We start from the raw sequence: 25,182 nt of genomic DNA, 5'->3' as shown, positions 1-25,182 counted from the left end.
CAGCAGCAGCAGCAGGCGGGGTTGGCCGGCAGGGGAGACGTGGCCCGGGCCGGCTTCTTCCTTCCTTCCTTCTTTCCTCGCTCTCTCCGTTTGCACCGCCGCCATGGCCGCCGCCTCCTCCTCCCGCCACCACCACTCCACGGCCTGCCTGGCCCTGCTGCTCGGCTGCCTCTCCTTAGGCGCGGGCCCCGCTCGGGCCGAGGGGACGGAGGCGGGCGGCGAGGAGGACCCCCACGCGCGGCACCTCTACAGCGCCGAGATGCTGCGCCATGGCGCCCAGAGCGCGCCGCACTTCGTCATGTTCTTCGCCCCGTGGTGAGCAGCGGCGGCGGCGGCGGCCTGGGGAAAGGGAAGGGGGTGGGCGCGCACCCAGCTCTGCTCCTCCCGCTGACGTGGCGGGCCGGAGGGCAGCTGGGGCGGGGGGTCCAGCAGGCTGGGCTGGGGGCGGCGGAGGCTCCTCCTCCTCCTCCACCATCCTCCACCCGCTGCCTCCCCAAATGCACACACGCGTCCAAAGGGGTCTTTTAAAAAGTCTCTATTTGTGGAGAAGTTGGCGGGATCTCGCAGCAGCAGCCCCTCTTTGGGGGAACAGCTGCATCTTCCTGCACGGCAGCGGGTTGGACTAGATGACCCCCGGGTCCCCTTCCGACTCTACAGTCCTGTGATTCTGTTAATCTAGCTGTGCTGCCTCTGCGCCCTATCATTATTCCTGGGTGCGGTTGGGGAGAGAGCAGGTGCTCTACCACCAGGGGTAGAAAACCCGCAAGGAGGTTTTCTTTCCCTGCAGAAGTAGCTGCTGCAGCCTGCCCTCACTTGTGACTTTTACCCTCTGTCCCCAGAGAGAGTTTAATGGCATTACCGTAAGCTGCCCTTCACCCATGGGACCCAGCAGGGTATAAATACTAGCCATGTTGGTACCTGCACTGTCTTGAGGCAGTGTGCTTCTGAAAGTGGGTCGTTGGGGTGGATGGGCAAGTCAGGAGAGGGCTATTGGCGCTCAGGTCTTGCTTTTGGGCTTCCCACGGTCATCTGGTTGGTAAGAACAGGATGTTGGGGCGAGGTGGCCAGGGCTCTTAGGTTGCTAAATGAAAAAGTTCATGGGGGCAAGTTATGTCAGATCGATTGGTGGTCGTAATACCCGAAGTAGCTCATCACTTATCTGTGTGTGCATTTTAAGTGCAGGTGTGTTCACGTGATGGCCAGCACAGAGGTCAGGTAACTGTGCACACACAAATGAGCTATGCATGTGAGCAGTGTACATTCTGGAGTGGAGGCACGCAGAAGATTGCAGAGACAACTTCTGTGATTAGAAAAATGGCAACTTCAGGGTTGCAGATTTGTTCACACATTGCTAGCCTACAGAAAGGTTTGGTAGTTTGCCTACCAGTACATTATTTTTTTTAAAAAAACTTTGCTGTTTTTCAAGTGTCTTTAAAAAGAAACTGAAAAAATATGTATCTGGCCTAACATTAAATAAGAGAGTAAAGGGGAAACTAATGGAGGGAAGTATTTGTGCCTTTTAAAAAAATTTGATATACTTTTTTTGTTCAAATTTTCATAGGCATACAAAGGACCCATAGAAAAATAATTTCCATTGTTGCAGATAAGTCTGTCATTGCTGGATCCCATTCACAGGTCCTAACTGACCAAAGACAAAGCAACCCCCCCCCAAGTAGAATCTAAACAAAACAGGACATAGCATGTTAACCTCTTTTCCCTCTCCTCCCCTCCTTTAATTTGAGCCTAGGTCTACTAGAACTCGGGCCAGAACTTGTTATACTGGCAGGTCTCAGACCAGCTCTATCATTAATAAAATGCCATTTTTTTACTCACTGAAAATTCATAAGCAGTGTTGCATAGTCCTCAAATAAAGCCCATGCAAAAGTGGTTTCCAAGCTATTTTCTCTTAAGGCAGCTGAAGCTTCTGCAGTAACTGCAAACAGCTAATTAAGAATTCACATCTTTCCTAGGTCTGTGCCTCAGGGCAAAGAAAAAGGTAAATAGAAAGAGCTCCTTCTGAGACAGAGTCTATATGCACAGATAATCTTGCTCTGAGATGTTAATATAGGAAGTGTTGATCTGTGCAGAGCTCCTGGCAAGGCAAAGCAGGAGACTTCTGGCGTCACCCAACCATCTTAATAACTGAGAAGTGTTCAATCAGCACTGAACTGACTTTAAAATTTTATTTTTAAAGGGGTAGACGCCTAGTAGGAATTGCGCTGCAGATCAGGAGCTGAGTCACCACTTGGGTTACGTGGGGGGCAGTTTCAAGTAGCTAGTGATGGCCTAGTCAGGTTGCCCCCTTTAGCTCCAGTAGTATCTCTGGTCTCCTGTGTGTCCCCACTTCAAATGTTAATTTATAGCTAGAAAGATAAAACGGGGGAAACATGAAACATTAGCACAGGCTTTCTCCTGGTGTTCCCACCCCTGCCCCCTTCATCCAAATGAGGACTATGTTGAGTTAAATACAGTGGTACCTCAGGTTAAGTACTTAATTCATTCCGGAAGTCCGTACTTAACCTGAAAATGTTCTTAACCTGAAGCACCACTTTAGCTAATGGGGCCTCCCGCTGCTGCCGCACCACCGGAGCACAATTTCTGTTCTCATCCTGAAGCAAAGTTCTTAACCTGAAGCACTATTTCTGGGTTAGCGGAGTCTGTAACCTGAAGCGTATGTAACCTGAGGTACCACTGTAATCCAGAGGTTTTCAATTCCTCTTTCTGCAATACAAATAGGTGTCTTCTGTGGGTGTCTTCACATATACAGCTCATTGTTATAAAGGCAGAATGTGAGCATTTCTTCTGTCATGAGATGTGCAATCTGGGTTTCCCCACCTTCATCATAGGGAAATGTCCCTTTTAACATGGAAAACCAGGGAGTTGTTGGACTCCCAAGTCCTATTCAGTCCCAGCTATCATAGCCAGTGGTCAAGGATGCTAGGAGTTTGAGTTCAGCAACACCTGGAAGGCCACAGGTGTTGCACACTTGCATTATGTGTTATATTTGAGGCATGAAAAGATTCATTATCCTTTGTCTTTCTCCACATATGCCTTGTGGTAGCCAGAGGGACACTTGGTGGGGTGGGGGTGGAATTTCCCTATGTATGCAAATGATCCCATACTGATTGTAACATTTGCAAATAGTCACCCCAGTCATTGAGTTCATGGTCTTCCCTCTTTTTCCAGGATGCTTCTGGGTACACATCTAGCTTGCTATTTCTGGTCTGTGACCATAATTAATCAATTCATTCAAGCTAGCTTGCTAGAGGGTAAATCGTAATGTGAGTTTTGGCCTTTGCAAAATTGCTCTGAAGAGGACAAAGGAACCCTGGGAAATGAATGAGTGGACCACACATCTCTCTAATGCACAATACAGTAATGCCAGACTTGTGTGGTCTTGCACCAATCAGTGTGGAAGTAAAAAAGGCCACCTATAAATATAGGGATGATTTCTGCACACTTGGGGGAAGTCTTTGAAAATGGATAGTACTTTGTAAAATAAAAAGAAATGTTTGGAAGCCCTAAAGCAGCTCAATTTTGACTTGTGCAATGTTGACAGTATCAGTTTAAAAAATAGAAGAAAATGGAGGGAGATGGAATTGGTCTGCTTGAGCTCCTAACCACTTATAGATATCCTGGATTAGCATCAGGGTGACACATATTGTGAGGTTAAAGAAAAGTGCCTTTCCCACACTACATTGGGAGGTTTTACAGAATATACCTGATGCTTCTTGTCCAGTGATGGTCTTGATTGAACTTCCCATCAACTTGATGATTCGGTTTTCTGCATCCACACTGTTTGCTGTTGTAATGCAATCTTCTTCTTCAAAGCAGCATTATTATGTTTGGGATCCAAAGAGCTGCTTTAGACTCACTCTTTATCTCTTTGAACAACTAACTAACTAATGTCAGAACAAATGCTTAAAACTCTGCTGAGTGTTTGTCAAAAGTAATTATTAATAACAGTAGTAATAATAAGTTTCTGAGGCACATTAGTTGCTAGATACAGTGATTTCAGACTTTGTATATTTTGGGAGTCCTTTCCATCATATCAAGTTTTGTGCAGGAAAACTGCTGTCTCTCTCTCATGGAAGTCCGGCAAGACGCTGAGGTTTCTGGGATGTTCTAGGCTATATACTCATTTCACATCACTGTTAACTCACGTAAACTAAGATTGCATCCAATACACTCCCTTGGTGGCACCCCATCAGTAAGAGGAGATGAGAAATCTTTTAGAGAATCTTTCCAGCCATTATTGAAATTACCAATAAGCTTCCAAGGAACCTGAGTGTTTCCCCAGAACACGGTTTGAGAAACATCAGCTGAAACCTGAAATCGGACCAAAGCCCAGCCCCCGGGCTTCTGTTAGACGATAAGTGTGGTTGAAAATGGAGATTCTAAACCATATGCAGATGATCTCAGTAATCCCTGTAACAAAGGAAAATGAATTCATTAATCATCTTCTTTTTTACTCCAGGTGTGGGCACTGCCAGCGCCTGCAGCCAACATGGAATGATCTTGCAGACAAGTACAACAGTATGGAAGATCCACAGGTCTATGTCGTCAAAGTGGACTGCACTGCGGATACGCCACTATGTTCTGAGTATAGTGTCAGAGGGTACCCGACGTACGTTTAAAGGAGCATTGCATCCGTTAATTGTTCTGTGTATCTCCCTTAGGCCCATGCCAGCATGAGGGGGGGCAATTGCTTTTGAGTGCTTATAGTGAGAGACGCAGGTGGCGCTGTGGGTTAAACCACAGAGCCTAGGGATTGCTGATTGGAAGGTTGGTGGTTTGAATTCCCGCGATGGGGTGAGCTCCTGTAGCTTGGTCCCTGCTCCTGCCAACCTAGCAGTTCAAAAGCACGTCAAAGTGCAAGTAGATAAACAGATACCGCTCCAGCGGGAAGGTAAACGGTGTTTCCGTGCGCTGCTCTGGTTCGCCAGAAGCGGCTTAGTCATGCTGGCCACATGACTCGGAAGCTGTACGCTGGCTCCCTCGGCCAATAAAGCGAGATGAGCGCCGCAACCCCAGAGTCGGCCATGACTGGAACTAATGGTCAGGGGTCCCTTTACCTTTACCTAGTGTAGCATTGTGGTGAAATGCTAAATGTCAGCAGGCTCGTCTTTTTTGCCAAGTGCATGGAATGTACTGTATTGTGTATTATACATTAGATTCTATTTCTGGGAAGGACCAGAATCCTCTTTTTCCCTGTTTTGTGAACAGACCTTCTACCTAGCAGCAGCCCATGTAGCAATCACATAGTGATTGTTTTAAAAAAGCCCTCTTAATATTGTTGCTTTATTTTCTTAAATTATATCCTGACTTTGTTCTGTTATGGAACTCAAGGCAGCATTTATGAGGTTCTTGGGAAATCTTCCATCTAGGCACTTAGGCTAGGTGATAATATCAATATATCGTCCAAAACTGGTTTGATGTCCATATTGTGACTTTGGTTTCATAATTTTTTGACCCTGGCAATATATCTTGAATCGTGATGCGTGTGTCTGTGTGCTACGCAAAAATCACAATGTGAGGAACACTGTGAAGTCAGCCAGTGCTTCTCTCGATTCCTGCAGCCCTTGTTAACTCTGCAGGATCATCTCTCACCTGCCTCATTCAGGGGACAGCGAACCACAAGAGCAGGCAGTGGCAAAAATCATGATGCAGGAAAAACCGTGAAGCCAGCCAATGCCTCTCCTAGGCACTGCCCAGACCTGCTTAACTTCAACATGGTTTATGGGTTTATGTGCCCTTGGACTGTACCATGGGATTATGTATTCTGAAGTGATACATATTTGCACAAGGAAATAAAAGCAATGGTCTGTATTCAACTAGCTTCTGCTCAGAGTAGACCCATTGAAATTAATAAACCTGTTAGCCATGCTCATAAACTTCAGTGGATCTAGACTGAGGAGTACTAGCACTGAAAACCTTCCAACATTTGATGCGCTTTCTGTTTCCTCCTTGCTCCTCTTGGGTTTTAGTGAAAAATGCAGTGAGCACACCCATATGTTTGCCTGTGCATGGATAAGAGGAACAGCTGTGCAAATGTGCCACGGTGATGCAAAGGTTTTATAGCTAGCAGAAGGTGGTTGAATTGCTCCGGTAGGTTGGGGTGAGAGGACCACACCTCATCTGGTATAGTAATTACTCAGCGTTTCCTTCTCCAAGGCCTGTGTTCATCTGCTAAACCAGGAAGAACCTAATTGACTACACCCTGGAAGCGTCTTGGCAAGGGTAGCCTGTTAGATGATTCTGCAGATATAGCCTCTCTTTGATGAGCTCTTCCCTGTTGTGGGGCGTATATACCCACAGCCTGGGCAGGCTGAATTTTCATGAGGTCGGCAGGTTCTTGATTTCATACTTACTGAGAATTATCCAACGACGTGTATGGGCAGATAGTGATGAGCCTCTGGCCTAAGTTTCTTAACATTTTTTTCACTTTAGATTTCTTAATCTGCTGATATAAAATGTTTCATAAGAAGACAGGTGTAACATTCAGCAGTAGTCATAATGGGCTCTTTATTTGTAGTGTGAGAACCTAGCCTTGCAGTTGGGCTTGTAATACATATCTTGCAAGTTTAAACATGCGATTGGCTCTGTCCCTTTATGTGTCAGGCATGCTGTCCTCAAATATATACGTGTGTGTATATAAGCAGAGTTTATATTAGTAAACGCAGGTGGTGCTGTGGTCTAAACCACTGAGCCTCTTGGGCTTGCTGATCAGAAGGTCAGCGGTTCGAATCCCCGCGACGGGGTGAGCTCCCGTTGCTCGGTCCCTGCTCCTGCCCACCTAGCACTTCGAAAGCACGCCAAATAAGTGCAAGTAGATAAATAGGTACCGCTCTGGTGGGAAGGTAAACAGTGTTTCCGTGCACTGCTCTGGTTTGCCAGAAGCGGCTTAGTCATGCTGGCCACATGACCTGCAAAAACTGTTTGCGGACAAATGCTGGCTCCCTCGGCCTGCAAAGCGAGATGAGCACCGCAACCCCAGAGTCGTCCGCAACTGGACTTAACTGTCAGGGGTCCTTTACCTTTTTTTGCCCTTGACATTACCAAGAAAAAGCAACACAAGCAATTTTAAAGCAGTTGCAGAACTGCTCCATGAATTGTTTGGGTGGATGTGCAGATATGCTAGTGACGTCACAGGCACTAATCTAGCCCTTTCCCTCCCGCATTGCAAATAGTTTGTTTTGGGTACAGAAGGTGGTACTGTTACGTTTTCACGGCAGTGAAAGGGCATTCAGACTATCTCCATCACAGTTAGATTTGAAGCTGTCTTCATAAGTCTTTTTGAAAGTTTGCAGAGAAATTGTGGCCTTGGAAAGCCTAATGCCACGCTACTGAAATCAACACAACTGTGAAAAATTAGGATTAAAGAGACCACCCTGAGGGAGGTTCTTTGAGCTGGAACGTGATGGCAAAAGTACAGTTGTTTTCAGAATGTTTCGACATTGCATGACCTTAAAAACATTTGCATTTGTTGTCTTGTATTTGCAGCCTGAAACTGCTCAGACCAGGCCAAGAAGCTGCAAAATACCAGGGACCTAGAGACTTTCAGTCGCTGGAGAACTGGATGCTGAAGACACTAAAAGAAGAACCTGCTGTAAGTGATCAAAGAGTCCTTCCTTCTTTCAGGAGACACAAAATAAAATGCAATTCAAATGGTTTTTTGTTTGTTTTTAAAAGAGTGCAAATACAGCATATCAGTTACTGAACTATAAGGGGAGCCCATAGAAAGCCAGAAGGCCATACGTTTTGCATTTCCCCCCTTAGGTAATGTGTTAGAAAATAAAGAAGGAACGCGATGTGGCTAAAATTGGACAAGTTGAAGGTCTGGGGCCTTGTGCTATCCTACCTCTTCCTCTAATAATTTGAGCTGGGCAGTGATGAACAGCCATCAATAATGACCATGTTTTTAAAAACCAATGCCGTTCACATTGAAGGGAAATGGTAGCTGAATGTGGGTATTACTATTTTTTTATTCTTCATTCCTACACTGAACCAAATGCAAGCTCTCCTGGTTAGGTGTGGGCTAAGGAAGTAAACTGGTTGAACTTAGAGCTCCACATACACACAAACACACTTTCTCTCGCTCACTCACTCACCCTGCAGCCCCACAACATGCCCTCAGTGCTGCTGCTGCTGCTGCTGCCAGCATTGCTTTGTTTTTTTCTTGAAAGTTGGCTGCCTCTCATTTGTTGCTCTAGGAAAATAAAATTTATTGATCTGCAGACATAACATACATTATATACATGTGGGTGTGGGTGTGTTTACCTTTGGGGGAAAATAATTCCATGCAAGTAGTAGTTACATTTGGATGGATGGCATGAGTTTTACAAATGTGTATACAGCACGTTAGCTTATAGGTGTATGCTTTTATCTGAAAATTCGAACAAGTATCGTCATGTTTGCAGTTGTGAGTATAACCACAAATTTATACTTGCGGTTTCATTATGCATGCAGCTATATAACCAGCTGTGTCTGTCTTGAGATACAATTGCGTTGTTAATCTAATTTTCCTTTGTATGATAGGAGAAAGATTCTGAACCAGAGTCTCCCAAAGACCCGGAATCGAAGCAGGGTCTATATGAGCTCACATCAGCTAATTTCAAAACGCACGTTGCAGAAGGTAACTTGATAGTTATTGCTGCAAATCCTTCCTTTTTTTTAAAAAAAAAAATGCTCTTTATATTTAATAAATTTATGTAACAGTGGTACAGTGTCCCATAATCTATCTAATGAATCTGTGTAGCAGAAATGAGATTTAATCTTGAGAGTTCCTGGGTCACAGCTCAAGCATTGCAAACTCATGACTCTTGCCATGTTCTGAATGTTCATATCATATATTGCAAGGGGGGTTGGACTAGATGCCCCTGGTATTCCCTTCTGTGTTTCTATGAAATCAGGAAGGTTTTAGTTAATGGTTTCAGAGCAAGCCTGAAACCGTGGTTGGAAGTTGGCATCATGCCCTGCATTGTTCCCAAGCTATTAACCATAGTTTCCCAGTTCGGACGCAACCAAAGACTTCCTGACTTGTTCACTGGTTTGTGTGAAGGGGAAAGCGAAGAGGCTGTGAGCACCCAAGTACTCCTTGCAAGCTTTCTATAGGTATCTGGTTGGCCACTGTAAGAAAAGAATGCTGGACTAGATGTCTTTGGGCTGATCCAGCCTGGCTCTTTTTGTGTCCTTATGGAGGCAAAAGGCCTACGTTCAGCTTACTAAGATGACCTGTAATCCTCAGAACTCGGCTGTTATCCTGTTGTTACCCAGGACCTGATGCTTGGCAACATACTTCCAGGGCAGATGGAGATTGCTCTGAGCCTTCTTCAGACCCAGTGAGACCAGTGGTTCAAGGAAAGGCCTTTTCCCATCCTTGTTGTTCTGGCGCCTCCAACAAACTTTCTCCACTGAGAACTCCAAAAGGCCATCAGTTGCTGATAACCTTTCACCTGCTGATAACCTCGAGGCCTGCAAGACTCAGAGGAGATGACGTTTTAGAGGAAACATTTTGGAATCAAGATGCTTTAGTAGCCTTGTGGCACGGGTGGCGCTGTAGTCCAAACCACTGAGCCTCTTGGGCTTGCTGATCGGAAGGTCGGCGGTTCGAATCCCCGCGACGGAGTGAGCTCCCGTTGCTCGGTCCCAGCTGCTGCCAACCTAGCAGTTCGAAAGCATGCCAGTGCAAGTAGATAAATAGGTACCTCTGTGGCAGAGAGGTAAACGGCGTTTCCGTGCGCTCTGGCTTCCGTCACGGTGTTCCGTTGCGCCAGAAGCGGTTTAGTCACGCTGGCCACATGTGGACAAATGCCGGCTCCCTCTGCCTAAAAGCCAGATTAGCTCTGCAACCCCTCAGTCACCTTTGACTGGACTTAACTGTCCAGGGGTCCTTTACCTTTTACCTTTAGAAGCCTTGGGTAAAAAAAGAAAAGTGCTGCATAAAGTTTTTGAGTGCAGTGTGGTAGAGAGGGGATTGGGGAAGAATGTCAGGCAAGGTTACCTTGCTTATCTTACCAAGGTTTCTAAGTGGTTATGCTAGGGGACGTATAGAGGAAGTGACTGGGAGCTACAGGTGGGAGCGAGCCCCCTGCTTTACACAGGGCAGCTGTGTGATGCTGGGATCAGGATCCCCACCTCTTGAGAATGGAAACCCAGTCATGGCAAAGGGTAGCAGTACACATTCAAGTGTTGTTTGTCTGCATAAAGACAGACACTTAATCACTGCTGGAATGAGTGAACTGAGTGCTGTTTATTTACATACGCCTTGTTTTGTTTTGTTTTTAGGCAATCACTTTATCAAATTTTTTGCCCCCTGGTGTGGCCACTGCAAGGCCCTGGCGCCAACTTGGGAGCAGTTGGCCCAGCACCTTGAAAATTCGGGGACTGCCAAGATCGGCAAGGTAGGCTTCGTTTACAAGGTCTTAAATTGAACATTATGTACTTGGACAGTAACATCTATGATGGGAGAACGCTGTTTGCTCCATTAACCCGCAATTAACTTCATTTACTCTGCGGTATAATACTCCTGGCAGTCCATTCGCACATCTCGGTTTTTTAAAAAAATTCTGGTGCCTTGCTTGTTTTGCTGGAACCTGCCCACAAAATATTTATCTTACCTGTGTGTATGTCACAGGGAAGCTTATTTACTCATTTAAAACCTTTGTACCCGGCCTTTCCACATTTTAAAAAATAACTTAAAAATACAGTGGTACCTCTGGTTACGTACATAATTTGTTCCAGAGGTCCGTTCTTAACCTGAAACTGTTCTTAACCTGAAGCACCACTTTAGCTAATGGGGCCTCCTGCTGCACGATTTCTGCTCTCATCCTGAAGCAAAGTTCTTAACCCGAGATACTATTTCTGGGTTAGCGGAGTTTGTAACCTGAAGTGTATGTAACCCGAGGTACCACTGTAAAAATCAGGACAGTTAACAGCAAAATCAAACAAATTATCTGTTACAGAAACAGTAAGTAGCAAAGTGCTTACACAGGAGGGATTCTTACTCTTTGTGGGCAAGTGAATGAGTGGTTAATAGGAATATAGCCATACCAGGGCCTTGTTATTTTAAAGAAGGAAAAGGCAGGGTCCCTACAGCTTACTTTTATGATGATGGAGCCCTTCTTTCCATCTTCAGGCAGTTGTGTGTGGGTGTTGGAACAACTTCAGCTAACTATAAAAACAGGAGTGTAGTCATATTGTTAGCTTTCTGGTGGAAAAGATTGCTCTCCCAGCCTGAAATGTTCAACTGGGTGCACGGTTAATAGTTTAGACGAAATAAAGTATTCGGGGTCTTTTGGGAGACAAACTACACATGACATTGGAAGGAAAGTCTGATACTTATTTTTTGTTTTTTGTTTTTTTAAAATTAAATCAATATTTTCATTTTGTTTTTCTAAACCGAGAGCAAGTTTGGAAGGGGGCAAATAAATGCTTGTTGAAACCAATGCAGACAAGTGTTCTGCCTGCCTTAAAAAATATTGAGTAACACCAGTGGGTTTAAACCCACTGAAATCAATTGGATCTAAACTTGCCGAAACTTAACTGTCCTCATTGATTTCAATGGAGCTACAAAGTGTAATGGATTTCGGATGTAATCCTAACCCCGTTTACCTGGGAATAGGCCCATTTGAATTCCATTGGACTTACTTCTGGGTAAAGTCCTGGGTAGGATTGTGCTGTTCGTCTGGATCCAGGCCATTGTGTGAAGTGTTTGCAATTTTGCTTTTCAAGGGTGTTTGGACTGCTGTTCTCTGACGTCTCCATTTCCCCACCCCTTATTTCATGCTGGTTAGCTGGTAGTGTTGCTCTCAGTGCTGGCCCTACTGCACATTGCCCTCGTCATCCTAATTTAGTTTAAGTTCTCTGTCATGTTGTTGGTTTGCCTTGATAATCATTCTCATTTACTTTCCTGCAGCTATCGAATAAGCCACACTACTTGGTTTCTTCCTCTGAATTTTCTCTCTTCTTGCTCTTCCAGTCTCTCTCCAGTTGACTGCTGCCTTGAATGCTCTGCCTTAAGTCATTCACTAGTCTTTTCTCACTCCTCCCACCTTGAAGTTTGTAGTGGCAAGTCATCTGTTCTCATCTTCTTGCTTGCTCCAGATTCTTGATTTCCCCTCTTCTAATTCTTCCTCTTGTTTCCAACATAAGAAGAGCCTGCTGGATCAGGCCAATGGCCCATTTAGTCCAGAATCCTGTTCTTATAATTGTCAACCAGATGCCCGTGATAAACCCACAAGCAGAATTTGAGCACAAGAGCACTCTCCCCTCTTCCAGCAACAGAGGCAGAGCATTGCCATCCTTAGTAGTCTTTGATGTCCTCCCTGAATTTGCCTAATCCTCTTTTAAAGCCATCTCAGGTTGCTGGCCACCACTGCCTCCTGTGGCAGTGAGTTCCATAGTTTAATTGTGTGTGTTCTTTTCACTGCTCCTTTTAATTTGTGGGCTGCTGTGATTTATCACCATCCTGTTCATCCACATCTGTCTCCTTCTTTGGAGGTCTTTAAGCAGAGGCTTGACAACCATATGTCAGGAGTGCTCTGATGGTGTTTCCTGCTTGGCAGGGGGTTGGACTCGATGGTCCTTGTGGTCTCTTCCAACTCTATGATTCTATGACTTTTGAGTACAGTACTGGCTTACTTTCCTCCTTTCTTCCCTTCCAATTCTTATTCCTGTTGGTTTCACTTTACAAATTAACCCTCATTCTGATAAATTTGCTCGGCATTTTCTCTTGTCTTCAAGATTCCCTCCTTCTGCCACTCTCACTTCTCGCATCTCCCATCCATTCTGCTGTTTGCATCTTAGACCTTGTCTAATCATTCCCTACGAATGGCTATGAATGCCATTGCTTATGCCGCCAAAGCAACGCCACCCATGCACAGCTTTTGATGAGGAAAGGCAGGCAAACAAGGGGTTTCAATAAATACATAAATCACCCTGCAATAGCTGCAGGTTTAGGGAAACCCTAAAAGGGGACTAACAGCTTACATTTGTTGCTTAGTAGGCAACAAATGCTGACTGATGGGAGAAAACTGAGTGAGACGAGGGAACAGAGTGGAAGAGGGCCTGGCTGACTGAATGGAGCAGTGAACAGGAGCTGCTCTTGCTGCAACGTTTACCCCAGGCATAGGCAAACTCCAGCCCTCCAGATGTTTGGGACTACAATTCTCATCATCCCTGGCCACTGGTCCTGTTAGACAGGGATGATGGGAATTGTAGCCCCAAACTTCTGGAGGGATGGAGTTTGCCTATGCCTGGTTTACTCCATGCACCTTAGCCTTTCTTCTCTTCCTTCTCATGCTCCTTTTGCTTCTGGGTCAGAGCTCCTGGATGCCCCTGGGCCAAATTTGACTTGATTAGCATCGGGTTTGCTACTTCATGCTCATCATTATCCTTCTCCTCTGCTGTCCCTTCATCAGTTTTTCCTGTAATAATTTTGTCCAACAGCTTATTGATTTGTGCTCTTCATTCTGCATTACTCTCTAGTTCTGGCTGTATTCTTCATCATCATTATTACCATCACTATTTTTTACCCATCTTCTCTGCTTTCATTTCCTGCTGTTGCTTTTCTTCTTCCTTCAGTCCTTTTGACCCAGTTTCCCCTCTTCCTTATTTCCTTCCTTTTTTCCACAGCAAATACTCCATCTGTTCTTTCCTCTATAATTCTATTTATACGATCTGAAGAGAAACCAGGGTATCGTATAAATCTTGCTCTATTTTCAGCCTTTACCTTTCTTCTCACCATTCCCTGTTGTCCTTTAAACTTGCTGTGTCTTCTCCCAATGCCCCCAGAGCCTATTTGAGGGCAGGACAGGAGGGGGGGGGGAGCCCAGTTGCACAAGTGCCCTGTTGCTTCCTTGCTCAGGGCTTCCACTGATAGGACTTGTTAGGTAAACCCTGCCCCGTGGTTCCCCATTTTTATTTTAAAAATAAAACCCCTCACCTCCTTTCCATTTCTATCTTTCTTTTGTTATCCAAAGTACTTGAACAACAGCACCCAGGTTTTCTTTTTACAACAGTTCCTTTTCCAGGCTGGTATTCAACATCTGCATTCTATTGAGACGGCCCTATATAAAATCCTCTTGCTCTCATTGATCTTGCCTCATGTTTTGATACAGTTGATCCCTCTCTGCTCCTTAGTCCTCGGCGTTATTTGGGGGTTTGTTGATAACTCTCCTTTCTTGGCTTCCCTCCCATTGTGACCTGTCATTTTAAAGCTTCCTTTAATGGCACTCTTCTTTCTCAGTTTCCTCTCTGAACTGGTGTCTGCTGAGCTCAGTCCTTAGATCCTTTCCTTGGCATTGACTCTTGCTCTTGAAATTCTTACACAGTGCCGTCCAACTCTGCCTTTCTCTTCCTTTCTTTCTCGCTGTGTTCCTTTCTCTCTCTTCCCCCTTACAAAAAAACATCTCAAGAGCCTTGCTGGGTCAGCCTGAGTGTTCATTCGCCCAGCAGCCCTGTTTCCAAGGGAGACCAGCCAGGTGCCTTCAGGAAACCTAAAGCTGGCCATGAAGGCAAGGGCCCTCCCCTGTTTTGTGCTTCCAGCACCTGCTTTTCAGAGCCAGTACTGCCTCCTAACACCAGTCTGTCTAATGCTTCCAACTGTCTTCTGCTGGGATGTTGGATCATTATCGCAAACACTGTATACAAAGGATGGAATTTGTTATCACCTTTAAATCACCTTTCCCCTTCTCTTTCTCTTTCAGTCAGCAACTTCACTCTTCAGTCTTCTCAGCAAGTTAAGAGGCTGGGCATTATCTTTGATCCTTCTTTCTCTTGCTTGGCTCACATTACTGCTCTAGCTGAGGTCTGTCGCTTCTCTCTTTTATAATACTTTTTTTAAAAAAACACCACACACACACACACCTTCTGATCAATTGGTTCTACCTAAGCCCTTATACTCTCCCTTTTACGTTGCAAGGGTTATTGTAATGCTTCCCTCACCGATCTCCCCACTTAAAACTCTTCTCTCCATTCCCAGCTCTTCTGCTCATTTAACTTTTTGTTTGGTTGTGTTTCAATCATGTTACACCTCTGTATATTTCTCTTCTGTGTTTTTATCCTCACTGGCATCGTCTGTTGGCCCCATGAGTCTTATTTTGCGTTACTTCACATTTCTACTCCTGCTTTCTCTCTGTTTTCCTCCTTGGTCCTTCCATTCATCGAACCTATTAAGCTGTCCGTTCTAGCTATGCACTTTTGTCTCTCTTACAGCTTCTAAGGCATGGAACTCCTTCCCCTTTGATTATATTTTTCAGGTTTTATTATCACTCCTTTTACTTCGTTTTAGTTTATAGCATGTTTTCATCTCTTCATCCCAGGTCCCTTCTTTTGTTCCATGGTTTTTTAGATGCAACCCCAAGGGCAGGAAAATGTGCCGTTTTCAATAATGTGCCATGCCCAGTATGTTTAGCTGCTTTATATAAGTAATCATGGCGACACCCTTCAGCAGTTGTGTCTTCTTTTTGCACAGCAGCGAGAGTTAAATATTTCAGCGCTCCTGCTGACAGCTTATACCTTTACTTTGTGAAATTCACAATGGCTTTTTTACTTGATACTTGTGTGGTGTTTCAGGTGGACTGCACACAACATAATGAAGTCTGCTCGGAAAACCAAGTGCGCGGCTACCCAACCCTCCTTTGGTTCAGAGGAGGAGAGAAGGTGAGGTTATTACGAAGCTTGCCCCCTTTATTCCGTTTCCTATGTTTATGTGATGGGATCGGCTACGTCACTTTCAGGCTTGCCCTGGAATGGACTGTGAAAGCCCAATGGTGTAGTTTGTGAAACTGAAGCTTTACATAGCCACAGGTCATAGGAGCTGTGAAATGCCGAGTAGAACAAACATGTCATTTTATACACACACACACAAATATAATGCAGACACACACATATAAAATACCTCCAGCTTCCACTACTGAGCTCCCGTTTTCACAGAGGTGTAAACCATCATGAGTGTTGCCTTTGGACAAGGCTGCAAAGGAGAACATGCTCCAGTCAGTGGAGCATTGAGTCATTGTGGATCTTCCTCCTCACTGGGGTCGGGTGGAATGGGATGATGGAGAGCATGCATGAGCATCAGGGGAAAGAATAATTACCTTGCTCCTGGAGTGTGTGCTTTGGTTTCAGAGCACTTGCCTTAAATCCTGGCCCTTCCTGTTCAGTTATTGCTCACTTGAAGGGGCGACACAAGTTTTAAAAGGAGCTGAAGGCAGAGGGCCTTCTCGGTAGTGGCGCCCGCCCTGTGGAACGCCCTCGCACCAGATGTCAAGGAAATAAACAACTATCTGACTTTTAGAAGACATCTGAAGGTAGCCATGTTTAGGAAAGTTTTTAATGTTTGATGTTTTATCGTGTTTTTAATATTTTGTTGGGAGCTGCCCAGAGTGACTGGAGAAACCCAACCAGATGGGCGGGGTATAAAGATGATGATGATGATGATGATGATGATGATGATGATTACATGGATCGTAACTTTAGCGCTCCCCCAGTAGTTGCACAGCTCCTTTCAAGTTCCCTCGTGTTCAGGGCCTCCTATACTCAGGGAAGCTCCTCACACCTTTTAGAATTCTGCTAACTCAGGGTTCTAGACAGAGATGTGAAATTTCCAGAAATTTTGAAGCTGCTTTTTCCTCACCGGGTGTTTTTGTTTTGTTTTTTGTGGGTGTGTAGGTGGAAATTTTTGAAAAAAATACGGAAAATGCAAAGTTTTATATTCTTTTTAAAAGGAACTCTTAACTTACTGAAACTCTCACTTTGTTACTCAAAATGCATTAAGATTTGCAAGGATCTCTTTCTTGGCAAAAAGCAAAAAACTTAAGCTGTGGAATTCAATAAACCAAGCTAATGAATTGGTAGGATGATAATAGATATGTAGCAATGAGTGCTTAAACGTGAACAACTTCAAATGGGGATTCAAGAAAGGTTTGCTAAACTAAATAATTCACTTGTTGTTGTTGTTGTTGTTGTTTTGTAGGTTGACCAATACAAAGGAAAGAGAGATTTGGACTCTTTGAAAGAATATGTAGAATCCCAGCTAAAAGATGCCAAAGAAGCCTCAGGAGATGCTAAACCTACAGAAGCACCGTCACCACCTAGAGAAGCAACTCCAGAAGAAGAGGTAAGTCCTAAATCAGGGGTCAGCAAACTTTTACAGCAGGGCGCCAGTCCACTGTCCCTCAGACCTTGTGGGGGGCTGGACTATATTTTGAAAATAATAATAATAAATGAACGAATTCCTATGCCCCACAAATAACCCAGAGATGCATTTTAAATAAAAGGGCACATTCTACTCACGTAAAAACACACACTGATTCCCGGACCGTCTGCAGGCTGGATTGAGAAGGCAATTGGGCCACATCCCATGTCCTAAATAATACCTCTTAAATGTTTTCCCCAAACTCTAAAAATCATTCTTGCGATTTTGCTGTCATGCCTCCACTGGGGTTCTAGTTAGAACACTTGATCAGAATTTGCAATAAAGCTGTTGTTGCTTTTTAAAAAGTGTGCATTGACTGCTGCCACGGAGCTGTGCATTCATGTAAACATGCACAAACATACATACATATGTCGCTATGGGACGCGGGTGGTGCTGTGGGTTAAACTGCAGAGCCTAGGACTTGCAGTTCGGCGGTTCGAATCTCCGCGACAGGGTGAGCTCCCGTTGTTCGGTCCCAGCTCCTGCCAACCTAGCAGTTTGAAAGCATGTCAAAGTGCAAGTAGATAGATAGGTACCGCTCTGGCAGGAAGGTAAATGGCGTTTCTGTGCGCTGCTCTGGTTCGCCAGAAGCGGCTTAGTCATGCTGGCCACATGACCCGGAAGCTGTACGCCAGCCCCCTTGGCCAATAAAGCGAGATGAGCGCCGCAACCCCAGAGTCGGTCACGACTGGACCTAATGGTCAGGGGTACCTTTACCTTTACGTCGCTATACTGTGTATATCAGCTTCGTTTCTGAATGAAATGGTTCCTGGCTGCTCATCCTTTTGTGTTTAAAGATAATATATGTAGCTAAATAGAGAGGTGTTCCCTTCCTATTGGATGGTATATGTTACATTTCCTGTTGCCTCTTTCTCACTTAAGTCACCATCCTTGTGACATCACGGCTTGTTGCCAGGACAGAGGTAGTCATAATCAGATTCTGCCCTGTTTTGGGTTGGCACAGCAAGAAGGCAGGGAACAAATGGAGGGGGACGATGGGACTACAATAAAACAGGAGGTGCTGAACAAGGAATTTGAATCCAGAAAATTAAAATGATAGTGATGTCCATTTAGGGTGCAGTACTCATATGAGGGATTTTCAAGGCACTCCTTGCTTTTACAGATTGCTTTTAATTAGCTCCTCAGTGACTGTAGCTGCATATGTGTCTCTGAGTGTCCCCCTTCCAATGGCTCTCACCTGATGGTAGATGAACTGCAGGGCAAACAATTGGCCTGGCCCAGCAAGGGTGCTTTGTGGAGGGGGAAGCAACTTCAAGATGTATTGAAAAGCCTCATGTATTGGGTGGAGGTTGGGAAATCTCCACACTTTGGCATTTGGCATATGTGTGGCTTGGCTTCCTCTATGCACTCCTTTTTCTTAATACATCATAGCAGTGGCGAGAGACTTGTATCACTTCCAAGTACGCACTTGGCATGTTTGAAGCCGTTTGACTTTCACCTCCCTTTCCTTTGACAGGGCAAAGTCCTTTCCCTCTCTGAAAAAGACTTTGATAAAGAAGTGTCTCAGGGGATCACCTTCATTAAGTTCTACGCTCCGTGGTAAGTTTTCTGCATGAGGATTTTATTGATTACTAGATCAACAAATGAAGTGAACAGATAAATGTTTTCAACAGAGAAAACATTTGGGATTGCAGGCATTTGAACTTTTTGTTTCTGTGCTGCTGTTGTTGCTGCTGTTGTTCTCCTCACTTACTTATTTCCGCCTTTAGAGTGGGATAATTGTGACTTTATTTTCCTGTTGGTAGCATTTATCCAGAAGTGAAAACTAGTTTCCATCTGGGAGCTATTCTTTGCCTCCTTGTCTTGTTAGAGATGAGCTGGAGGTACCCCTGGCAGACTGTTAATTTGCTGGCTGTTTAGGGCAGGAATGGTGAGCCTACATGCTAAATCAGGCCTAGCAAACTGCATGATGAGGTCCATCTACCCCTGTCAGATTAGCCAATGGCAGCACCTCTACCTGTTGCAGCAGGGCTTCTCCTCTTTCTTTCATGCTGCAACTGCTGGGAGGTCTCACCGGTCAGGAAACGGAAAGGACTTTGCGCCTAGCAGTGGTGGTGCGCAAGAGGAAAGAGAGGTGCCTTTGAAAGTTAAGCAAAGGGATATCTTCTCTATTGCAATGCTGTGCTGTGAAGATCCTCCCCTCCTGCAGTTGCACAGGAAAACCACTCTCTCTGCTCTTCAGAGATGGCTCCCTGAAATGCAGAGAAAGCACTGTGTTTCCACTGGAGAGGACAGAGATATTCCTCTCCTGCTAGCACAGTGGTAATAGAAATGGCTGCCTCAGCACTGTAGTGATTGCAAGAGAAGAAGTTGTTTTCCTCCCTTTCCTCCCTACTGTGCTATGCTGTGGTGGAGAGGAAAATTCTACTTTCCTTGCCCCTCTTCCTTTTCTACTTTGATTCGTGTCTCAAATCTTTAAAAAAACATTTTACACGTGCCCAAATCCTGCTGAGATTGTCCTCTTAATGTACTTATTCCCAGGCCTTTGTGTTGGATGTATTTGACTCAGGCCATAACAGTCTCAAGATTTTGCATGTATGACATTTTGTACATCTTGCTTTATAACATACGATCCTGCCTAAGCTGATGCTAAAAAGGAATTCTTCTGTTCATGCTACATAGAACCCCAGAGGTTTAAGCATGTTTTATTTGGGGGAGGGGTATCAGATCTGATTTAATTGCCATAGGTACACAATCGGTACTATGAGGTTGAGGTCTGGTTCACATATGTGTAAGTCAGTTTCGCAGAGTTTCATTATACTGAAAGTATGAATTGCTTATATTGTAAAACACTGAGTTGGCTCCTCAACTGATTTCACCCAGTCTAAGAATGACACAGTCAAGAACCAACTTGTTCTGTCTGATGGACTAAAGTTCAGTTGTTAATGTTATACCCCACTTCTCCACTCACATCACAGCAAACAAAATTGCCAGGCAAAAGTTCTGTTAGATCGGTGGTGACTTACTGACAGATGTGTGCTGCTGTAGTCATTGCATGATAAATATGGTGTGTGGATCGGCCCAGAGACTGGCTGAAGACCACCTAGTGACTTGATGGCCAAGCATGGTTGTGAAAATTTATTTAACTACGGAAGTGGTTCGGTTCTTGATCTCATGCAGTGCTAGCTCCACCATACTGTTCTGTGGTGTCTTTGCTGGCATCCCAGGCCCCTGGAGACTTCCCGTCTTCTTATTCTATGCTATTGCTGATAGTAGGGAAACCTGGAGTTTGGGAAAGTTGTTAGCAATATGACACGTAGGTTGTCCCTATGCAATTCACCCACCAAGCCTGCCACTTAGCAGGTGGCACTTAGATGAATGGCATTAGGTGAAACTGGTCTGGTCTTAACTATTTACAGGTGAGAAGGATACATGTGAAAGAGAGGAGATACCTGTAGAATTCACTGAGCTCTTCTGCAAATCTTAGAGCAGAGCTGCATTCCAAATATAGCTTCCATTCTCTCCTGACTTCATTCTAAAAAGAGCCATGCCACAAGGATGCTAAATATCCAAAAGTGAGGGCTGTGTTAAAGATATTCTAAATGCCACCTGACCAAATCCACTCTCATTTGGCAACAAGTTGTTTCCATGAAAAGCTTCAGTTCAGGCTAATGTTTACTACACAAATAGCCAGGAGCCTATTCCTGGCTAGCTAAATTGTGTACACAATTATAGTTCATTGTATACAAATTGACCTTTTTCTCTTGCATGTCATCTGTTTTATGTTTGGCTAAGCAACCGCTAGTTCTCTGAGGTCTCCTTTTGCCCTTTACTTTGTTTTAAGTAAATATTAACATTAAACTGAACGACAAGTAAAAAGCCCATCTCATCTTAATAGTTTTCAGTACATATGGTCAGTAGCCCTCTTAATACACACCCTGTATATAGTAAGAGACCTTAAAAATGATTCCTTTTGTTTCCCAAGGCAGGAAGCAGGTTTTTAATATTTTTATAAGTAGTGCCTTGAATCAGCTACTGAATGGGAAAGTAGTGCGGAACTTAATGTCACAGCAGTGATAGATCAAAAATTGATTTACGTGCATAGGCTGATTTCAGCTTGAAGGCTGCCAGTTTGCTAACATCTACTTTATAATAACAGGGATAGTATATTCATGCACCGAGTTGGTTTGCAGGTTTATTCCAGTGCAGCTTACTGTGGACATGCTGTGGCCACAATTTAGTAAGTGTTTAGACTCTTTGCAGTGGAGCATCAGTTGAGCATCAAAGTGCTTCGCTTGTGACTGGATTGCATGCCATGTTGTTGCATAACACAGACTGGGTGTTCCACGGGAAGCAGGTCTGTTTCAAAGCACAGTCCTGCATCTGCCCCCTGTGCAAATGTGACTGGAACATTAGATGGGCATTTGGATTGGCAGAAAACATTAACCATCCCAGTACTTGCCTGGTTACTTTGCTGCATCTTAAGATAATTCTGTTGCTTGCCAGGTAAGTTATGGGATGCAGGGAGGAAATGAGGAAACCGCTAACCCACTTCCTCATATATAACCTCACAATATTTGGACCCTCTTTGGTTTATGGAGGCAATTTTTAAATTTATGAATCTGTTACAACAAGAACGAACCAGCAGCAGAGGAATGAATATTAGGTTTTTCTGGCGAGGTAACTTAAAGGGTTGGGGCACTAGCTGTGCTAGAGTTGTGATTTTGAAATAGACCTACTTCTAGAATAACAAAGCCACTCCTACTCCTTCTCTAAAAAACACCACCACCTTTTCTGAGCTAGCGGGAGAAATGATGGATAGTAGCATATTTTAAATTTTAGCCTCGGTGTTGTATAAACAACATGTCAGAGGTGGAAACCTTCCTTTATTGCTTTCTGAGTTTTAGGTAAGCTAGAGGGCTGTGGTGTCAGGACATTTTGCTTCACTGATTTCAGCAAGAACCTACTTAGGAATATGTGGGTTTAGGGCTGTGGCTTCAGAATTGTTTGCTCAAATGGTACGTTATTTCCTAATTTGATGACTATGAGACATCACCTCCAACTTTAAGGAAACCTAGGTTGTTAGAGGAGGGCACATTTACATCACAGCAGAAAAAGATGAATTATCAGTGGGGTTTTTCCCCCCTCCTCCTTTAAATTGGTAGCCAAAATTAAGTTTACTGCTGTCTCCGTCCCTTTCACAAAGCACTTGGAAAGCAGTAGAGTCTCGTGCTGCTCTTCAAGGAGATCTGCACCCTCCTAAGGAATGAGGGGGCAGGGACTCTTCCTGACCTTTTGCCGACCCTTGCCTCATCAAATGTGGGACAAAGTGTTATTTGTAATTTTTGGATGATCTAGTGCTGCCTAAGAATGGTTGAAGTAGATACAACTCAAAGTTTTTTGGTGTTGTATGGCTATTGAAAATGATCCAGTGTCTCATGCGGTAGGATGGATTTTTCTTAATTTGTGCTTTTTATTTGAGATTCTGGCTTGAAAAGTATTGTTTTATACTTTAAAAACGTTACTTAAAAGAAACAAACCTCTGTTATATATTGAAAGCAACATGGGGATTTTTTATTTATTTAAAAAATGATATATGCTTTCATGCTAATCCCTCCCCCCAGGTGCGGTCATTGTAAAAACCTGGCTCCCACTTGGGAGAATCTCTCAAAAAAGAACTTTCCAGGACCAGTAGACGTCAAGATAGCTGAAGTCGACTGCACCATGGAACGCAATGTCTGCAATAGATTTTCCGTAAGTATGGAAGCTAGATGACTTTACACTGTGTTTGTGCTTAATTGTTCAAATTGCAAGTGTGTGGCTGCTTGGTTTACAGTTAACTCTCCAAAGTAACTAGTGTCTCCAAAGTAACTAGGAAAGAATGTGCACAGAATCTTTTCACTATGGCTTGTGTAAAAAGACATGAGCTAAAGCTGAGGAGTTTCTACATAATGTGCTCGTTGTACCTGCTTAACCGCACTATGTGTGGTCAGATGTGGTTCTGAAACTACAGTGGTACCTCCGGTTGCAGACAGGATCCGTTCCGGAGGTACGGTCGGATCCCAAGGTTTCCGCAACCTGAGGACTGCTGCTGCGCATGAAGCAAAACCCGGTCAAATACTTCCGGGATTGCCGCTTTCGCATCCCGAAGTTTACGTAACCAGAGGGTTACGTAACCGGAGGTACTACTGTACTGAATTTAGGGCATGGCTTTTGGGACGCTGTGGGGACACTTTGAAAACGGAGGAGGTAATCTCCAAAGCCCCACTGCACATACAGAGTTCTCAGTGTAGCCTTGATCATGACCAAGCTCCTTGAATACCTTTCATTTTGACCGTGCTTGGCCAGAAACCTTTTCCTAATTAAACTACAAAGTGATGGGGACCACTTTTCTGGCAGGGCTGGGGGAGTTGCATGCGTTCTCTGTATGTTAAAGATATTTCCTCTCTCCTGGCTCTCTCCAGCTATTGTTTAACTTCAACTTAAAGCACCTTGCAATCCAGTTGTGCTGCTGAGGGGGGGGGGCGATCAAATCAGTCCTGATGAGAGGTTTGTGGGAAGGGAAGCAGGAAGCAGCAAGGAAGGGGGAGCCTTCCTGCTGTATGGAGATACCTGCCGCCTCTTGCTGCTTTTTTCTTTTCACAAATCTCTGACACCTCCATGCACCAGGGTCTTCCTTCTGTCTGAAGAGGGAGGAGACTCTTGGGCCACATGCACACTACACATTTAAACCAGCACTGGCACTGAATTAGGCCCCAGATTATGGGTGCTCAGCAGCGTCTGGGCCTGGGAGGCCCCCCGGGGCCTCAAGATGCGACTTCTACCACCGCCCGTGAGGCCAGGTGCCGAGTACCCATAATAATTTTTTTGTGGGTCTCCGGGCCCCAGGAGTTGCTGCCAGTGTAAACCAGTAGGATAACACTTTAAACCTTAACGGCTTCCCCCAAAGAATTCTGGGAGCTGCACTTTATTTAAGGGGCTGAGATCTGTTAGGAGATCCCTATTCCCCTCACAGAGCTACAATTCCCAGAGTTCTCTGTGAATAGGGATTGAATGTTAAGCCACACAGGGGAATACGGGTCTCCTAACAACTCTCAGCACCTCCCAGAATTCTTTGGGGGAAGCCGTTAAAGGTTTGAAGTGATATCATAGTGGTTTAAATGTATATATCTAGAGTGGCCTTTGGCGAAGCTTGAAAACAGAAGGAAGAGAATAAAGCCCGGTTTAATACTCCTCAGCAATACGAGCAGTTCTTGAGGTGCTTTAAGCTAAAGTTGGAGAATGTTTGAAGAGAGAGGTTATTGTAATTTACAGAACAATTGGCATAAGCGTACCTTCCACTCAGGAGATTAAGCAACCCCAACTACTCACTCTGTCTTATTACAGGTCTTGTGCTAATTTGCTCATGTTATGAACATGAGGGCCACCTGCTGAAACTCCCTTCCATCCAGCAGCGACATAATATGTATAACAGATTGTTTTAAGTTCTCAGCTTTTCTAAAGAGGAAATCTGGAGGGGGTGAGGGAAGTACAGGTTGGCAAGGATGATATGTGGGCACCACACAAAAAAATAAGAGATTCCAAGCAGTGCCATGCCCACTATGAACTGGCCATATGCAAGAGCCTTTTACTTTTGAGTCAGGACATACAGGATTGCAGTTGCTTTTTCACCTACATTCTTTTCTCTCCTTTTGAAGGTTCGTGGCTACCCAACACTGATGCTTTTCCGTGGTGGGGAAAAAGTCACTGAGCACACCGGAGCCAGAGATCTTGAAACACTGCACAACTTTGTCCTGGGGCAAGCAAAGGATGAACTGTAGAAAACATGTCTGTTTGGATACTGCTCCTCAAGCTGTGTCTGTCCAGTAAACAAGGGAGTTGAATCAAGGTGTGCTGGTACCAGATTTCCAATAGTGGTCATTTGGGAAACTGAATGTACTAAAATGTGGTATCCCTGTGTGTGTGTGTGTTTCCTCTAAAGCCCTACTGTGCTGAGCTTAAGGGAAGCTTACAACAAGCAACCA

General features: G+C 44.5%; 1 protein-coding gene across 1 annotated transcript; it reads left to right on the top strand.

The window, feature by feature from the left end:
• TXNDC5 (thioredoxin domain containing 5) lies at nucleotides 1-25,045 on the top strand. Its single transcript, XM_079985056.1, has 10 exons — nucleotides 1-315; nucleotides 4,478-4,627; nucleotides 7,504-7,609; nucleotides 8,539-8,635; nucleotides 10,288-10,403; nucleotides 15,577-15,663; nucleotides 16,976-17,119; nucleotides 18,675-18,757; nucleotides 22,783-22,912; nucleotides 24,856-25,045. Exons 1-10 carry the CDS (start codon nucleotides 104-106, stop codon nucleotides 24,976-24,978), a joined length of 1,248 nt encoding a protein of 415 aa, XP_079841182.1. The 5' UTR covers nucleotides 1-103; the 3' UTR covers nucleotides 24,979-25,045.
• Nucleotides 25,046-25,182: the final 137 nt, after the last annotated feature.

This window comes from Podarcis cretensis (genome assembly GCF_951804945.1).
Source record: "Podarcis cretensis genome assembly, chromosome: 7".
In the NCBI taxonomy this organism is placed as follows: Eukaryota; Metazoa; Chordata; class Lepidosauria; order Squamata; family Lacertidae; genus Podarcis; species Podarcis cretensis.
Note: the sequence above shows the minus strand (reverse complement) of the source record. Positions and strands in the feature narration are given on the sequence as shown.

Coding starts and splice junctions, on each gene's coding strand:
- TXNDC5 (XM_079985056.1), top strand. CDS start 104: ATGGCCGCCGCCTCCTCCTCCCGCCACCACCACTCCACGGCCTGCCTG. Junction 7,610..8,538: donor CACTAAAAGAAGAACCTGCT/GTAAGTGATCAA, acceptor TTTGTATGATAG/GAGAAAGATTCTGAACCAGA. Junction 10,404..15,576: donor GGACTGCCAAGATCGGCAAG/GTAGGCTTCGTT, acceptor GTGGTGTTTCAG/GTGGACTGCACACAACATAA.